The 17,067-nt window shown below is 39.8% G+C and overlaps 2 protein-coding genes across 3 annotated transcripts in view; both read left to right on the forward strand.

Annotated features, from left to right (window-relative positions):
- WBP2NL (WBP2 N-terminal like) overlaps positions 1 to 481 on the forward strand; it is an 87,869-nt gene extending 87,388 nt beyond the window's left edge. Inside the window, exon 9 of the mRNA XM_075286366.1 lies at positions 471 to 481. The gene's annotated coding sequence lies outside the window, so the exon portion shown is untranslated. The remainder of the gene's footprint in view (positions 1 to 470) is intronic.
- The window catches only part of CCDC134 (coiled-coil domain containing 134), a 62,556-nt gene that overhangs the window by 13,625 nt on the left and 31,864 nt on the right, over positions 1 to 17,067 (forward strand). For both annotated transcript variants that reach the window (XM_075286371.1, XM_075286372.1), the window contains 5 exons: positions 2,715 to 2,825; positions 6,208 to 6,329; positions 9,524 to 9,608; positions 12,371 to 12,552; positions 16,390 to 16,461. In XM_075286371.1, coding sequence (XP_075142472.1) covers positions 2,720 to 2,825; positions 6,208 to 6,329; positions 9,524 to 9,608; positions 12,371 to 12,552; positions 16,390 to 16,461 — 567 coding nt within the window. In that variant the 5' untranslated portion in view covers positions 2,715 to 2,719. The remainder of the gene's footprint in view (positions 1 to 2,714; positions 2,826 to 6,207; positions 6,330 to 9,523; positions 9,609 to 12,370; positions 12,553 to 16,389; positions 16,462 to 17,067) is intronic.

Consider the following 17,067-nt stretch of genomic DNA (forward strand, 5'->3'; position numbering starts at 1 on the left):
TAGGTGAAGGAATTAGTACTATGGTGGTGTGGGAATCAATGCCATCTGGGGATTGGGCTGTTATTTCCATGATGAGATCCATCAGGAAATAAGTGGCCAGGTCATCAGCACTAAGGTCTGTGAATGGCGTTTGCAACGAGTGTGAGTAAGGAGTGAAAAGTTCCAAAAAGCCTTTTAGGGTTGCTGGAGAGAAGAAATGCGAGCAGTGAAATAGGCTTGTTTGGTGAGGTAAAGGGCAGAACTATATGCTTTAAGCATAAACTTGAAGTGGAGGAAATCTGTAGGTGTACATGATGTTCGGCACACGTAGTGCACCGTTGAAGAAAACGTGTCTGTGGCGTATGCCAGGGTTGTTGCCTCCTATGTGGAACTTTACGAGTGGAGGGGGGGAGCCACCTCATCCAATGCATTAAGAGTTTCATTATAGTGGTTAGCTTGGGACAGGACATGGGGGACAGAGGACTGTAGAGTACCTCTGGGGATCGATGGCACACAAATTCCTATATGTATGATGGGTAGGTGTATCTTGTGAAGAGGAGACGGCACTGATGGTGAGAGATGGAAGGTTATGATCAGAAAGTGGCAGAGAAGAGTTAGTAAATTTAGAAACTGTGAGGAGTCGATGAAAGACTAGATCAACAGTGTTGTCATCTACATGTGTGACAGAAGAAGAACATTGTGAACGACCAAAAGAAGTGGTTGAGAGAAACTGTGAGGCAGCTGGGGAGATGGGTGTCAATAGGGATGTTAATCACCCATCATGAGGGTAGGCATTTTGAAGGATAAAAAGTGGGGAAGCCAAGTGGTCCAAAAATTGGTCGTGTGAGCCAGGTGGATGGTAAGTCATAGCTACACGTAAGGAGAGTGGGTGGAAAAGTCTGATAGCATGCACTTCAAATGAGGAGACTGTTCGTAAGGGTACCGGTGGAATGGACTGAAAAAATGCACTGTGATGACAGACGTAAGCCTACCCCACCACCCTGCCTATTATCAGGCCTAGAGGTATGTGAGAATTGCAGGCCATCATCACAGAGCAGCAGTGTAGGTCGTATCTGCCTGCTGTATCCAAGTTTCAGTAAGGGTGAGCAGGCTGAAGGATTTACTAAGGAATAAGTTGTTAATATATTCTAGTTTGTTACATATTGAGTGGGTGTTCCAGAGAGAGCAGTTAAGAGACAGGAGAGAGATGAGAAGATACACAGTAAATATTTGAGGTTTGTAGGCCTTCTATGTGTGCAAGAAGAAGAGTTCGTGCAAGAAGGATGGCCAGTGTGTGAGTGCTGTACATGGCGGAAGGAAGAAGAGAGGGACTGATATGGATAGTGTGGTGATAGTGTAGTGTGGAGGTGAGGTCTGCAGGAAGATAATTGCTAAGATAGTAAGTGACAGTGCAGCGCCATGATACCATGTGTTAAAGCTTGTTTTAGGTTGAAGTTTACCTGGTGTTCTGCCATGGTTAGCCTGTTTCGTGCCATGTGTAAGTGCACTTCGGTTAATCTGCACTTCAGTTAATCTGCACTTCAGTTAAGATGGGTGCTGCATAAGGAAATGCCCCCCTGCATTGGAAATCCCTACTTATATAGGGAAGCAGCGCTTCAGAACTAGCACTAATTTAAGTTAACTAATCTGCAAACTGTGACACATTAGAAGACTGGGCTGCGTGGATCCAAGTAAACGCTGATCAGAATCTGCCATAAAATCAGTGGGCATCAAAATACTGACACTAGAACAGATAAGAACACATGGAAATGCAAAAATACAGCCTGGATGAAATGGTAGAATATAGTTCAGTAATTGACGAGTTGGTTGGAATAGAGGATACTTATCTGAAAGTGACCAACCCCTTTAACCGGTTTATAAAAAAAGTAAAAACAATTTTCCCCGATTTATAAGAAATTAAAACGCATGCAAAGATAAAAACATAAAAATAAAGCCATATGTGTCACCGAAAAAGGCGCAGAAATTAGTTGAATAACACATGCTAAAAATGTTACAGCCCTCAAAACTGCACATCCTGGACCACAAATTGGCCCGGTACTGAAGTAGTTAAGGGGTGAAAGTCAAAGTGCAACAAGCTTTGCATTTAATAAGTTTGCCTACATTCACATCTGTGGTTCTATTTTTGATGGCTCAGGAAAATGGATTTGAGCAAAAATGGATAGATAGACTAATAAACAAATTGCCTTCAGTTTCTATTGATCTGCCATTGACCATTTTATTTATTTTTTAAACATGGCTTTTTAATCTAGTTGAAGAACAAATCCTCAAAAGAATGGGTGGCACCTGGGCAGTTTAAAAATCATTTGCAATCAATGGGAGTTCAAGGAAATCTGCATTTATCAGATTTTTTTTTTTTTTTTTTTTTGGTCATTTCAGTGGAACAGAAAAACTAACAGCACAGATGTGAGCGCACCTTTTAATTATACTTGGCATTTGTCCAGTTCTTCCAGCTCTATAGCCCAAATTAGTAATTCTAATAATTGTCACTAAATATCCCCAAAAGATGTATGTATGTGAACAGAAGGGAGAATACATTGGTTGATGTCATGCATGATTTTGTTTAGTGATCGTTTCTATATATTAAGGGAAATCTCTATAAATCTGTTTATCTTACTAGTATAGATTTTTTTTAATTTTGTGTGCGTGTATTTTTTAATTGCTTGTTATCTTTCGATATGATCACTCAGTGCATGTGTTTTTTCACTGTCTTGCAGGTACAATGATGGATCCTGTCCAAGTATTGAGTTTTCTACTGCTCATTCTGCTGTCCTTGGGGAATTGCTCAGAGACTAACAAGCAGAAAAAAGACACAGCATTCGAAATCTGTATCCATTTATTATTTATAGAGGGGAATTTTTTTTTTAAAGATTGGTTAGTGCTATGAATGGGTTAATACATACACCCAAATACCTTTTAGCATTAGCCCCATTATATACCATGCACTGATACATAGCCATCATTCGATGACTTCCAGAGGTGCAGGGCATCTGTTTCATGATCCGTGAGACTAAGATAATAAGCATGGAGTTTGTATAGTACCTGGGGTGGGGAGGCTGAGTGGTTAACTTATAACATGAGCATTTATGGTACAGGAATTTGAAGAAATGCTTGGCTACTTCTGAGTACAAAATGACCAGTATAGTATATAGAAATTCAGAGTGATCAGTAACCTACTAGTTACGCCAATCGCGCTGTGCTGTGAGCCGGGAGGAACGCCCCCTCCAGCGTTCCTCCCGACTCTCACAGCACAGGGCGATTGGCTGTGCTGTGAAGAAGGACGTCTCTGACTGACTGTCAGAAACGCCCTTCTGACCATAGAAGAGCTACGGTATCGGACCGTAAGCTCTTCACACTGGGCCCACATCGGGAAAGCTGACAGTGAACTGAATTCAGCGCACTGTCAGCTTTCCGGCAGTATATAGAACTGCCTGTGGGCAAAATGGTGAAAGGTCCTCTTTAATATTTTTGGAAGTTGGAGTGTTTTTTTTTTTTTTGTTTTTTTTTGTTTGTTTTTTTTTTGTTTTTTTTATAGATTTGGCCATCTTGGGAGGATATCTGTTTGTGCAGGTAACTATTACTGTGCAGAATTATTAGGCAACTTGATATAAACCAAATATATACCCATCTCACTAGTTTATTTTCACCAGGTAAACCAATATAACACAATTTTAGAAATAAACATTTGACATTCAAAAAAACCCCAAAAAACGTGACCAGTATAGCCACCTTTCTTTACGATGACACTCAAAAGCCTTCCATCCATAGATTCTATCAGTTGCTTGATCTGTTTACGATCACCATTGTGTGCAGCAGCCCCACAGCCTCCCAGACACTGTTCCAAGAGGTGTACTGTTTTCCCTCCCTGTAGATCTCACATTTTGAGGGACCACAGGTTCTCTATGGGGTTCAGATCAGGTGAACAAGGGGGCCCATGTCATTATTTTTTCTTCTTTTAGACCTTTACTGGCCAGCCACACTGTGGAGTCTTTGGATGCATGTGATGGAGCATTGTCCTGCATGAAAATAATTTTTCTTGAACGATACCGACTTCTTCCTGTACCACTGCTTAAAGAAGGTGTCTTCTAGAAACTGGCAGTAGGTCTGGGAGTTGATCTTCACTCAATCCGAAAAGGTCCCACAAGTTCATCTTTGATACCAGCCCATACCAGTACCCCACCTCCACCTTGCTGGCGTCTGAGTCCGGAGTGGAGCTCTCTGCCCTTTACTCATCCAGCCTCGGGCCCATCCATCTGTCCCATCAAGAGTCACTCTCATTTCATCAGTCCATAAAACCTTAGAAAAATTAGTCTTAAGATATTACTTGGCCCAGTCTTGACATTTTAGCTTATGTTTCTTATTCAAGGTGGTAATTTTTCAGCCTTCCTTACCTTGGCCATGTCCCTGAGTATTGCACACCTTGTGCTTTTTGATACTCCAGTAACATTGTAGCTCTGAAATATGGCAAAACTGGTGGCAAATGGCATCTTGGCAGCTTCACGCTTGATTTTCCTTAATTCATGGGCAGTTATTTTGTGCCTTTTTTTTTTTTTTTTTTAATCAACACTCTTCATGCGACCCTGTTGGCTTTTTGCCATGAAATGCTTGATTGTTCGGTGATCACGCTTCAAAAGTATTGCAATTTCAAGTCTGCTGCATCCCCCTGCAAGACACCTCACAATTTTTGACTTTTCAGAGTCCGTCAAATCGCTCTTCTGACGCATTTTGCCAAAGGAAAGGAAGTTGCCTAATTAAGCACACCTTCTATAGGGTGTTGATGTCATTAGACCACACCCTTCCTCATTATAGAGATGCAAATCACCTAATTTACATAATTGGTAGTTGGCTTTCAAGCCTATACCACTTGGAGTAAGACATGTATAAAAAGGACGATGTGATCAAAATACCCATTTGCCTAATAATTCTGCACACAGTGTAAAGCTGGCCAGACAGTTTCAAAATGAGCTAGTTCATGGATCTTATTTGAGGCTGCTATTACATATTGCAGCCATGTAGTGGTGGTAGTAGTAGTATGCTGTGCAGCAAAACGGCATGCTACGTTGCAAAACTTTATGCTATTCTACTGTGAAGCCGCTTGAACAAATTAAGCTCACAGGTTTATTGTGGTTGAATTGAACAATCTGCTGAAAAAATATTGCAACACTGGCAATTTGTGGTAAAACAATGTAAAGTTGTCACGTGACACAATACTGCATTGCAGTCACATGTAATAGCCTCTCTTTCAACACAGTTATTTTGAATAAATAACTAAATGAGGATGTGTTCATATTGTGGAGAATTTATTAAGAATGGCCTTCTTTACTTGGCCACTCTCAATATAGTCCCTGACTGGAATGAGGCACGCCTTAATTAAAGCACTCCGGCCTGTTAAAGGGAGTTTCTCATGGTAAAACTCATTTTTAATGAAGCGCATAGTTGCATAGGCTTTAGAAAGGCTATTCCAGATGTACCTTTTATTAATTCTCCCAGCCATTTTTCAATTAGCCCGCTTTCAGTGGGGGCGAAATGTGCGTAGGGCTGCTGGTGGAGGTCTCTGTCTCTATTTGTGAGCTGTATATCTTTATGTAGTAAGATATTATTTTGTGGTATTGTCAACTCCACTTGATTACTGGGGGAGGGGTCTTGGTACCTTAACTATAGGTAATATAAATTTATTGGAAAGATATTTGCTAATGTCTACTTAATATTTACTATATTTTTCCATTTGGATGTGGTTTTGATTCCAATACTTTCCCTATAGATGTTTAATGAATGGGGACTTATAATTATCTGTTTACATATGTTTCTAGATATATGATGGCTTAGCTACTTGTATATTCATCCTGAGATATTAATTGAAATGTATACACTTTGGATGTTTTTCATGCAGGGACATCGTGACCTTGCATTTTTTTGGGTAATTTTTTTCTTGTAACTAATAAAAAAAAAAAAAAAAAAAAAAAAAAAAAAAAAATCACATTTTTGCATAAAATTTGTGGTGGCATATTTATTTATGAGGTAGACTAATCTGATGGGTTGTATGTGCTTGGTAGTTAGGGATGGTCTTGGCTATCTGCCTAGGTTTTTAGATTTGTAGGTTGACGTAACCTAACAGGAATATGGGAAAGTTTAGTATGTAATTTATTTATTTTTCTGTGAAGGTGTGTGGTTTTTTTTTTTTTTTTCTATTTAGGCCTTGACAGATTGCAGATAAAAAACTTTTTGAAGTGAAGAGGAAGGATCAGATCAGTGCCCTCAATAACCTAATTGAACTCAATGATGTCAACCAGCAGTACAAGATTATTGACATAATGCTAAAAGGTCTATTCAAGGTGAGAAGTTTTATACAGCTCACCTTTCTACATTAATGAGATGTATTGGCAGAATTAAAGTTGCACGGCATTACCTGTTCTAAAATATTATATAGTTTTTGTTTTCTTAACTCTTCAGACTTCCTCTACGTATAGTCGTTACAGGGGTGGACACAGACTGTAAAAGACGCCCCTGTGCAACTCCAGTAAACTGACCCCCCTAGTCCGTTGTCAGAAATTATAACATAGCTTCACACCACTTGAAAATAGTTTAAAAAATAAATGAATTGGTCTAAAAATGGATTACAAACTGTTACTAAACGCATACATGAGTCTGTTTTTGTCTTTTTTTAAACTTCTTCCTGATATTCGTTATTGTACGGTGGATGTCAGGTATTTAAATATGGTGGCCACTCGGGAGCTGAGAAGCCACTATAGCTGCTGGGTTTCTGCTGCATTATACAGCAGACATCCGGCGCTAATGCCCACAATTAGTGCCTCCGAGCTTCCATTTTGTCGAGCCCCAAGGACGGCATCCTGTTATGACAGCCAGGTGCCTTTTGAATGCTTCCAGGCTTGTCTCTCATTGTCTTCTATTGCCAGTTGCTCTATGCAGCGGGCAATAGAAATCTTAATTTGCAATGTATTGCATTAGTGATCAGACACCCCAGGGTTGTCTAATGAGTGCTATAGATATAGAGATATAGATATATAATTAGAGATATATATTCTCTCTATAATATATATATATATATATATATATATATATATATATATATCTATATATATATATATCACATTAACAGTCTCTATACTGCAGGGATTAGCAACTTTTGGAACTCCAACTGTCGTAAAACTATAACTTCCACTGTGCTCCAGTCACCTCTATGGGAGTTCTGAGAAGCGTAGTTTAACAGCAGTTGTAGTGCTGAAGGATGGTGGACCCTGCCACACATGTTTTAAAAAAAAAAAAAAAAAAAAAAAAAAAAAAAAGCCATTGAACATAAATTGTCTTGTCAATTGTCGCTTGTTCTGGAGAAATATCACACCCTCAGGCCTCGTTCACATCTGTGTTGGTATTCCATCTGGGAGAGTCCTAAAGGGGACCCCCTCGAACGGGATACCAAAGGCAATTGCAAGCGCGGTGCAGTAAAAGCACACAGATCCCCATAGACTATAATGAAGTCTGTGTGCTTGCTGCCAGATCTCTGCAGGGATCATACAGACAGGAAAGTAGTTCACAATCTACTTTCCTGTCTGCATGATTCGTGCGGACAGTGCGCGGCAAGAACATGGACCCCATAGTCTATGGGATCCATGTGCTTTTACTACGCTTGCAATTGCGTTTGGTATTCCGTTCCGGTGTGGTCCCCAAGCGGACTCTCCCGGACGGTATACCAACGCGGGTGTGAACGATGCCTATATTCACATTTATGCCACAGACTCAGGTGGAGACTCTTGCAGTGTCTGCGTGAAAATTGTCGGAGGAAACTCTGCTGATTTCTGTTTTATCGATAGAACCCGTAATAGTCAATGGGATTTGTCAGACTCTGTTTATTACTGTTATTTTAGTGGTCTGGTCCTCCGATAGACCAGAACAACAGAGGTGACACTAATGTGAACCTAGAATTACTGCGTTGCCACAGGATGTACTGTGGCACTATAGTTCCACTCCAGAATGGTGCAGTTGGTCACTTTATTATAGGCACACACTAGGCAAATCTGTTAAAGTTATTCCTACTGTAGAGTCTGAGCATGACTCATTTGAGTCATGCTAAGGCTCCATTTAATGCCCTGTATTATGCGTAGAACAGGGCCTGAGGGGCTGGAGCACGACTAAGGTCAGGGTTTCCCTGGATCTTTATTCAGGGAACCCTTAACGTTAGTCATTCACCATCCCCTCAAGCCATGCTCTAGGCATAATACAGAGCATAAGCTGGAGTGTTTTTAACCATTTCAGTACCGGGCTAATTTGTAGTCCAGGAACACACATTTTAGGTTTATTTTGTATGTGCAGTTTAGAGGGATGTAACATTTTTCTCATACGTCTCATTCAAATAATTTTTACATCTTTTTTCAGGGACACATAGGGCTTTTATTTTTTGTTTTTATTTTTGAATGTGTTAATTTTTTTTTTTTTTTTATCCGGGAAAATATAAACCAAATAGGACGGAAATTGTGTTACTAAAAACTACTACTGAAAAACTTTTATAAAATAGTTTTTCCTCTCAGTTATGGTAATTTTTATTTTATATGGTGTTGTGGGTGGAGCTATAACCTTTAATAACGGGATTTTATTGGTGTATTTTACTTATATCTTTCTTAAATTTTATTTTAAATATATATATATATATATATATATATATATATATATATATATATATATATATATATAAAATTTATTTTCAGACGGTGTCCTCATAAGGTCATAAGAAACCTTTGGGGGCATCTGATCACTTTTTTTTTTTTTTTTTTTTTTTTTGTATTGGAGGCTGATTTCCCCTGTAGCTGGTACATTAGCCTCAGTTGCAGGAGGAATACAGCCTCCTGCACATTGTGTATACTGCTTGCAGAGCGGATCTGGGTCCTGTAGGACCCAGCAGCTCTTGCAAGACACTGGGCCCGGCGGATCACGTGACCCCCGGGTCAGAGGGCGACCCCCATCATGGCGGCGTGCATAGCTGTGTATACAGCACTCATTGAGCGCTGTATACATAGCGATCAAGAAGGCAGGGAAGGGAATAAACCTTCCCTGCCATCTCTTTGGGAGCTCCGGCTATAGTTACAGCCGGCTCCCAGTATCAGCAACTGCACGAACTTGTGCAGCTGCTGTGTTCTGACAGGATGTACCGGCACGTCCTGTCAGAACAAGGCAACCACTATCCGGACATATAAAGTCCTATGGGAGGTCTGGAAGTCGTTAAGTAAAAGCAGTAAGCGATTAGTATATTTTCCTCATTACAATCTGTGTACAGTATTATTACAGATTGCCACACAGCCGCTGATAAGGGAAAGTCCATAATCAGCTAGTACTTCCGTAAATGAAAGCATTGGCCTGGAGTGCAGCTACAATGCCACATGATACATTGCGTGGCAGCGCCCTAAATTTACCCTGCCTAAAATTTAGACAGGATTAGTAATTTTGGCTCATTTCAATGTAAAACCATCTATATGGAAAATCAGAATTGTCCAGTTATCTGCTCTTCGTTTTACAGGTGCTGGAGGACTCCCGAGCTATTCTTATTTCAGCAGGATTGCAGCCTGATGGTCCATTTCCTGTAGATGAGAAGATTAAAGATGGTAAAATATGCTCAGATATAGATTGGTATACCTAGTTAAAATGTTGACCCTGTTTATTTGTGAAATGTAAACCATTTATTTCATTTAGTTGATTTTTAAGAGTAATGTGCCATTTTTGTTTATTTTCTAATGAATGCTAATTGAATAATATGTATTAAATGTAAAATAAGAGCAAACATCTCTCGCTACAGCAGAACAGCTTAAGGGGTGTTCACACTACCGTCGGTGTCTGACAGGTAGTGTCTGCTCCTAGTGTCCGCTCAAAATCTGGCACTGACATTAGGAGCGGACACTAGCTGTGTCCGTGACACCTGTCATTTATTTAAATGGGCATCGGGTGCGTTCTTCTGCACTCCGTGCCCTTCCTTCGCTGTCCGCATGTAAAGATGTCCGACTTTTCAAGCGGACAGAAAAACCCTACATGTCGCACTCGATCGCCATTTAAATATATGACAGGTGTCACGGACACAGCTAGTGTCTGCTCCTAATGTTCGTGCCAGATTTTGAGCGGACACTAGGAGCGCACACCACACTACCGTCGGTGTCCGACAGGTAAACGCCCCCTTATATGTACGGCCAGTATGGAGTTATTTGTTGTCTTTTTGTGACTCATGGATGTGTTATATATGCAGTAGCATCCTCTTTTTAAATCTTGTTACTATAATACTGTACTATATACAGACCTATAGATGTGTCTTACCTTACCATTCCACTTGCCTGGAAATGTATGTAGATATGTGTAATTTGTTAGTTTAAAGGGGCTCTATCACTGGGAAAAGTCATTTTTATCTAATCACATGCTTGCATAGGCTTTAGAAAGGCTATTCCACACTTACCTTTTGTATGTAGATTGCTTCAGTGGTCTCTGAATAAGTCCGTTTTTATTCATATGCTAATGAGCTTCCAGCCAGTACAGGAAGTTCCCAGCAGCCTCCTCTCTCCCATTATCTTCTATGTGTGTGAAGCAAACAGGAAGCGAGTCATCAGCAGCAGCAGGAGCCGTCTCCCATAGAAGACAATAGGAGAGGTGTGCACCTTCTATCGTGCACTAGTCTAATTAGCATATGAATATAAACAGACTTATTCAGAAACCAGTGAGGCAATCTACATACAAAAGGTAGGTGTGAAATAGACTTTCTAAGGGCTATGCAAAGGTGTGATTAGTTAAAAATGACTTTTCCTAGTGATAGAGCCCCTTTAAATAATACTGTTTTGTGATATCCGATATACATGAGTCCCCCTTTGACAACAATAACAAAGGATTAAGTCCCGCCCTTCCTATTTCCGGTCGAAGATCTCTTTCCGGTTTTGAGAGTTTGCCATGTCTAGCAGGGGTATAGGCATACTGTTTCGTGGTTACGACGAGCCTGCTGCAGAACCTCATTTGCTAAATGCTATACAGTATATATATTCATTTGCCGAATGCTATATATATGTATAGCATTCGGCAAATGAACACTGATTCTGCAGCAGGCACGTCCTTGCTACGGGCAGGCAAGAGTTTTTCTCATTGGAATGAATAGTCCGATGTTAGACTCCGCCTCCTCAGACGAGCCTCTGGCAGAACCAGCGTTGATTGGCCAAATCACTGGCAACTGGCCAATCAACGCTGGTCTATTCATTTCAATGAGAAAAAGTCAACTGGTAACAGCATACTTACCTGCTCGTAGCAAGGACGAGCCTGCTACACAATCAGCCTTCATTTGCCGAATGCTATACACTGTATAGCATTCAGAAAATGAGGTTCTGCAGCAGGCTCGTCGTAACCCGAGGACCATACCCTGAAGTACATACCCAGCCCTGGTTAATTCACTAAGGAACAGGAAGTCTTCTTGCCGCCCTTCCATTGCGCATGTGCCAACCGGAAGTTCGCAGGGGGACTCATGTATATCCTATCCTATATTAAAGTGTAGCCTGTTCAGTGTTTTGGTAGCATATCACCATTTAGTATTAAAGGGTTTGTTCAGGATATACTAATAATTATCACCTAAACTAAACTCCCTCGCCCCACCTAACTTCTAATTTACTTAAATTAAAAAAAAAAAAAAATGTATAGTTACCCATATCCCTGTAGTGGTTATGTGACCACTCCAGGGACAGTTTCTGATAATCTGGTCACATTCAATTTTTTACCGCTTCCAAAACGGAACATCACCATCTCTCTTCCCCCTCCCCTATCACTTGCAATACTTTCTAACCTTGCTGTGTCTGGGGAATGAGTCCTCCCCCCTCCTCCTGTCTTCTAGTAGTGGGTGGAATAGCTTAGAAAAATAGATCTTCAAAGCAGCACAGCAATACCTTGTGGGTGCAGGTCCAGCAGAGATGTGGCCACCTTTCAATGTACCGTATGTATTTTTTGTATACCATTAAAATACATGGTTTTGATATTGTCTATATCAGTCAAATATATTTCTTATACTTTATTAGACAATTACCAAGGATTTTGCTTTTGAATATCTTGTGAATAGGTTATGAGATGCCAACATTACAGAATTGTATTAAACTGAAATAATAATCTAATTTAAACATAAAATGTTCAGTAACTATGGCAGATTTTCCTAGAAAGAAATAGGAATGCAGAAATTATTTTCATCTCCTCCTTTTTTTTTTTTTTTTTTTTTTTTTTTTTTTTTTTTTTTAGTGTATTTGTTTTAAGGAAAAAATTGAATGCAGTTATGTTCTTGGCAGAATTAGAGCTGTACCTATGTAGCTGAATTCCATAAATATATCTTAACACCTTCTTTATGTAACTATTGTTGCAGCCTATTCGCACACTGTGGAAAATTCTGCATTCTTTGGTGATGTTGTGTTACGTTTTCCCAAGATCGTTCATCATTATTTTGATCGAAATTCCAACTGGAACAACCTAATTCGGTGGGGTATTGGCTTTTGTAACCTGAGTGGCATCTTTGATGACGGTCCACATTCCCAGCTTCTTGGCCTGGTATGCCTTTAACCTTCTATCATGGCAAACTACTCTCTTTGAGTTCATATTTATGTATTTTCATCTGATATCAGTTTGCTTGACCAGATAGCACACCAATTTTTTTTTTCCAGCACTTGGATGTCATTTGAGTGCCTTCTGTTCCCCATTGATTTCAAGGGAGACTGTGAGGTTTCTGTTTCGATCTTCTTGGGGCAAGATAGGTCCTGTTATTGTTATATAATTATCTGACTGAAGCATTGGACTCCCCTCTCAAGAGCCACAGGCTGCACGCTCTGCTTTTAATAAAACTAAGTCAATAGTACAAACAAATATCTTACAATCTTTGTAATACTTTATCTTATTTGAAAAAATCGTCTTTCTAAATGTATGTCTCCCCCTCAGTTAAACTGACTTTCACTATGACATTTCTACAGAGTTGTATCTTACCAGAACAAGACCTGCAAAAGGCATCTTGCTAAGGCTCCCAATAGAGGTTTATGGAGGGGGAGGGGTGAGCAGATGCTCAGTGAGATGGGGGCAAGACAAACACAAGAAGTGTGTAACTGTTATATGTGTTATATGATGCTGCTGTGTGTTATATGATGCTGCTGCTTTTGTGAGAGTAAATGATGGCGTTGTCTATGGCACCATTATCCATTTCCACCAACTCATAGAAAATGGATAACTTGAGAGAGCCTGTAAGAAGAAAATCATTAAACTTGCATCATACAAGTAATATAAGGGCCAGAAATCGTATTATTTGTCAAGTACACCCACAATACTACAATGCTATCAATTTATTGTTGGATTAGCTGATTTTTTAAATATGTTGTATGTCCAAAAGTATGTGTACAACCCTTCTAATTATTGAGTTCACTGTCAGGTCAGTTCATAAAATGTCTTATTTACTAGATCTGCTTTGGCTGTACATGCTATTATTATGGTTGAGTAATAACCACTTAGTATGGTTGAGTAATAACCACTAAGCACAAAACAGTTGACAATGAAAACTGACAGCAGTCATGTTTTCTAGGCCTTCACAACCACTTAGTACTCAGGAGCTCTACTTTACTTTCTTCTTGGGAAGTGATCTTGCATCCATTGCTCACATGGTAGTGCTACAGCTCAGTGCCATTTAGAATGGTTGATACTTGGGTAGCATGGTGGCTCAGTGGTTAAAACTGCAGCCTTGCAGCTCTGCAATCCTGGTTTTGAATCCTGCCAAGGACAACATCTGTATGATACACAGGGTGTAAGGAAAACTTGAACATTCAAACACCAGAGGTCCTTACTAAAAAGCTACTAATAAATAAAAAAATAAAACTTAACCTTTAATAATTCCTAGTTAAAATGTGAAAGTAAATCACTCCCTAGCAATAAACAGTCCTACACTCCTGACCATTTTTTGTCAAAGGGATAACAACAAACTTGTCCATCCATAGAACTACTATACAAATATTAAAACATCGCTTTTATTAGCTGTCTTTAAAAAATCAAAAAGTATAAAAAATGTTGAACACCGTGCTCAATTGTGAGGAGAGAGTAGGAGTGATATATTGTTTCTACTTGTCCCTAAGAGACAGGGTAACACTCACTCCCTTCAGATATATTCAGATTATATTCTCAAATATCAATCACCAACAAAGGGACTCGATATCTAGGCTCAGTGGATCACACACACCCCCCCCCCCTTCCCTACCGCCACACCAACAGAGAGGTCTCCTTTTGGAAGTTATATTGGGAATGTGCTCACAAACTGCTAAAAGAACTGACCCTACGCGTTTCCTCTTTTAACAAAAGATTCAACAGGGGTCTCATAAATTTTCCTCACAAAAAGAAAGCAGACAAAACTTCCGTTTTGTGATAGCAGTGTGGTGACTGACCGCCGGAAGGACTGCCGCTCTACATTCAGCGTTGAGTTGCCCTGCAAATCTGTGGTCTTTTAAACTTCCTGCAACCCCCACCAGGGTTTTTCGATCCAATCATCATCATGCCAGAATGAAGCAGGAGAACTGTCTTACGGCATATGCAGGATTGAATTACAGGAGGTGTATGTAGAGTAGGTACTCTACACATACCTCTTGTAATTCATTCCCGCTTATACCGTAAGACAGTTCTCCCGCTTCATTGGTTCTCAGTGGAACGCCTCCAATAGCTCCACTACAGTTTCCAGGCATGTCACGACCACACTATAGACATCAATGATCTGCCTCCTCGCACATGCATGCCCACTTAGAAGCTCCTGTGCACCTCTTGTCCCGTCTCCTGCATGTGTTCTGAAGCATGCGCGCCGACTTAGTATTCAGAATATACATTGCTGTCAAGGTATTCAGAATGCATATTGCTGTCACGCATGCACAACTCTGCAAGGAGAATTCAAACAACCCATGCCATAGCGCTCATATGCCAACTAGGACAACTCAATGTTTCCCATAGACCTATATGCTCTCCTTCTTAGTATATACAGCGCTACTTCAGCCCTCATATTTCAAAACATGTCCCTTTAGCGCTGCAACCTTGTGGAGCCATCATTATACAGGTAAGGGTCTCTTAGTTATTGATTCGGGGTACTAGATATAAGATACAATTTACAGGATGATCCCAATATATCACCTTCTTCCTGGATCACAGATCATAAACGACATACAGATTCACAACAGTAGAGATGTCTAGGTGTGTTGCGCCAACCTGGTCTAAATAATAGCGCAGAATTTATTTATTTTTTACCGTGGGTTAGCAGCAACAAAGTTGCCGCGCCGAAAAACATAAAGCCTATAATATCCAAACAGTTCTAAAGGTGATACTTGCACATTCTGCTTTCTCATCAAGATAACTGTCAAACACTCATAGATAAATAAGAGTCTATTTACATCAAAAGGCAGAAATGGAGCCAATGATTAACTCACAAAGCTATTCTATGAAGCAAGTGAAGTCTAATTGTTCGTTCAACCAATTTGGGAATATCTTGTCCAACCTAAAAATCCACTGTGCTTCTTTTTTTTAGGATAAATCTATCCCAGTCACCTCCCCTTGGGGGAGGCCTGATGACATCTATAGCCTGAACCCCAAAACCAGTGACTTCTCCTGAATGATATGTAGAGAAATGGCACGCAACGGGGGTATCCCTGTTATTTTGTATATCACATATATGATGTCGAATACACCTCCTCAGTTGTCTTTTGGTCTTCCCCACATATCTCAGTGGGCGAGAGCAGCTGAGGAGATAACAACCCCCGTTGTCGAACAATTTGCAAATTCTCTGCATTCAAAGGAGACTCCTGTGGATCCATTTGAGAAACGGGGATTGTTGTTAATAAATGGGCAAGCTGTACATCTACCACAGTTGAAAGTCCCCACTGATTTATGTTGTGTTAGCCAATTCCCATGTTCTGGGATACGTGGTAGACTACCGTAGATCAGTCGATCCCTAAGGTTCTTTCCCCATCTATAAGTGACATTTCGAACATCCCCAATCTCATTCCTCAAATCCGGGTCCGCCTCTAAAATATTCCAATAACTGGATAAGAGTCTCCTAACCTTCACATGATGTCTGTCGAAAGTACCAAATTCGTTCAGCCATTTTTGCGTGATTGAGTGACAAAAACATACAAACTTTCACATTTATAATATTAGTAGGATTATTTGTTATAAAATGTAGTAGAGAGTCAGTAACATATTTTTTTTTCTACTCCATCTCCACCCCAAATTTCTCTTACTACACAGCTTTGCTACTGTATGTGAACTTACTTAATTCTAAATGAGTATTATATTTAATGCTACAATGATATGCTTATAGGTGCTATGGGTAGCTTTACTGGCAGCTATACTGTGATTTCATATAACCTTTTATTTTAGATGTCTCAGGAGTTGGGCATCAGTGAAAAGTCGCCTGATTATCGAAATCCCTTTAGAAATGAAAATATGGAAGTAAGTATACTTTTTCTGTTTTTAATATGTGGATTTTAATACCTAGCCATTGTTTTAAATGAAAGCATTACAGTGGTATACTTGTCAAATCCTGTGAAACAGTACCTCAGATATACGCTAATGGGGTGGAGCAGTTGGATTCAGGAGCTGCTGTTTAAAAAGCTTCTGTAGAATCAAAAAAGCTGTATTGTGCATGGAGGTAGTGGCTTCTCTAAATTGAGACCTGCTCTTTTGTGTCCATCTGAAATTGAGGGTGCTGAAAAGGAATCCACTCTCATACCAACTCAGAATTTTCTCATTGAGGATTTGAATGTTTTTTTGTTTTTGTTTTTTACTAATCCAGATAATTGCTTTAAGAAGAGTTGCAGCTTTTTCATAGACCCTACTTTAAAATATTTCAGTAACAGAATCTAAGGCCTTAAAAAACTTACAAATGAACTTAGACGTAATGATCCGGCTAGTCGACAAGGGAGTCAGAATATTGATCCAAAACCAAGCTGATTATATAAAGGAAGCCATCTGTCTCTTTGATTGTAATGGATTTTACCATCCCTTACCACTACCATTTTATATCCTTGAGTACAGAGACCTTATTAACCGGGCTGT

The sequence above is a fragment of the Leptodactylus fuscus genome, chromosome 9, assembly GCF_031893055.1.
Source record: "Leptodactylus fuscus isolate aLepFus1 chromosome 9, aLepFus1.hap2, whole genome shotgun sequence".
In the NCBI taxonomy this organism is placed as follows: domain Eukaryota; kingdom Metazoa; phylum Chordata; class Amphibia; order Anura; family Leptodactylidae; genus Leptodactylus; species Leptodactylus fuscus.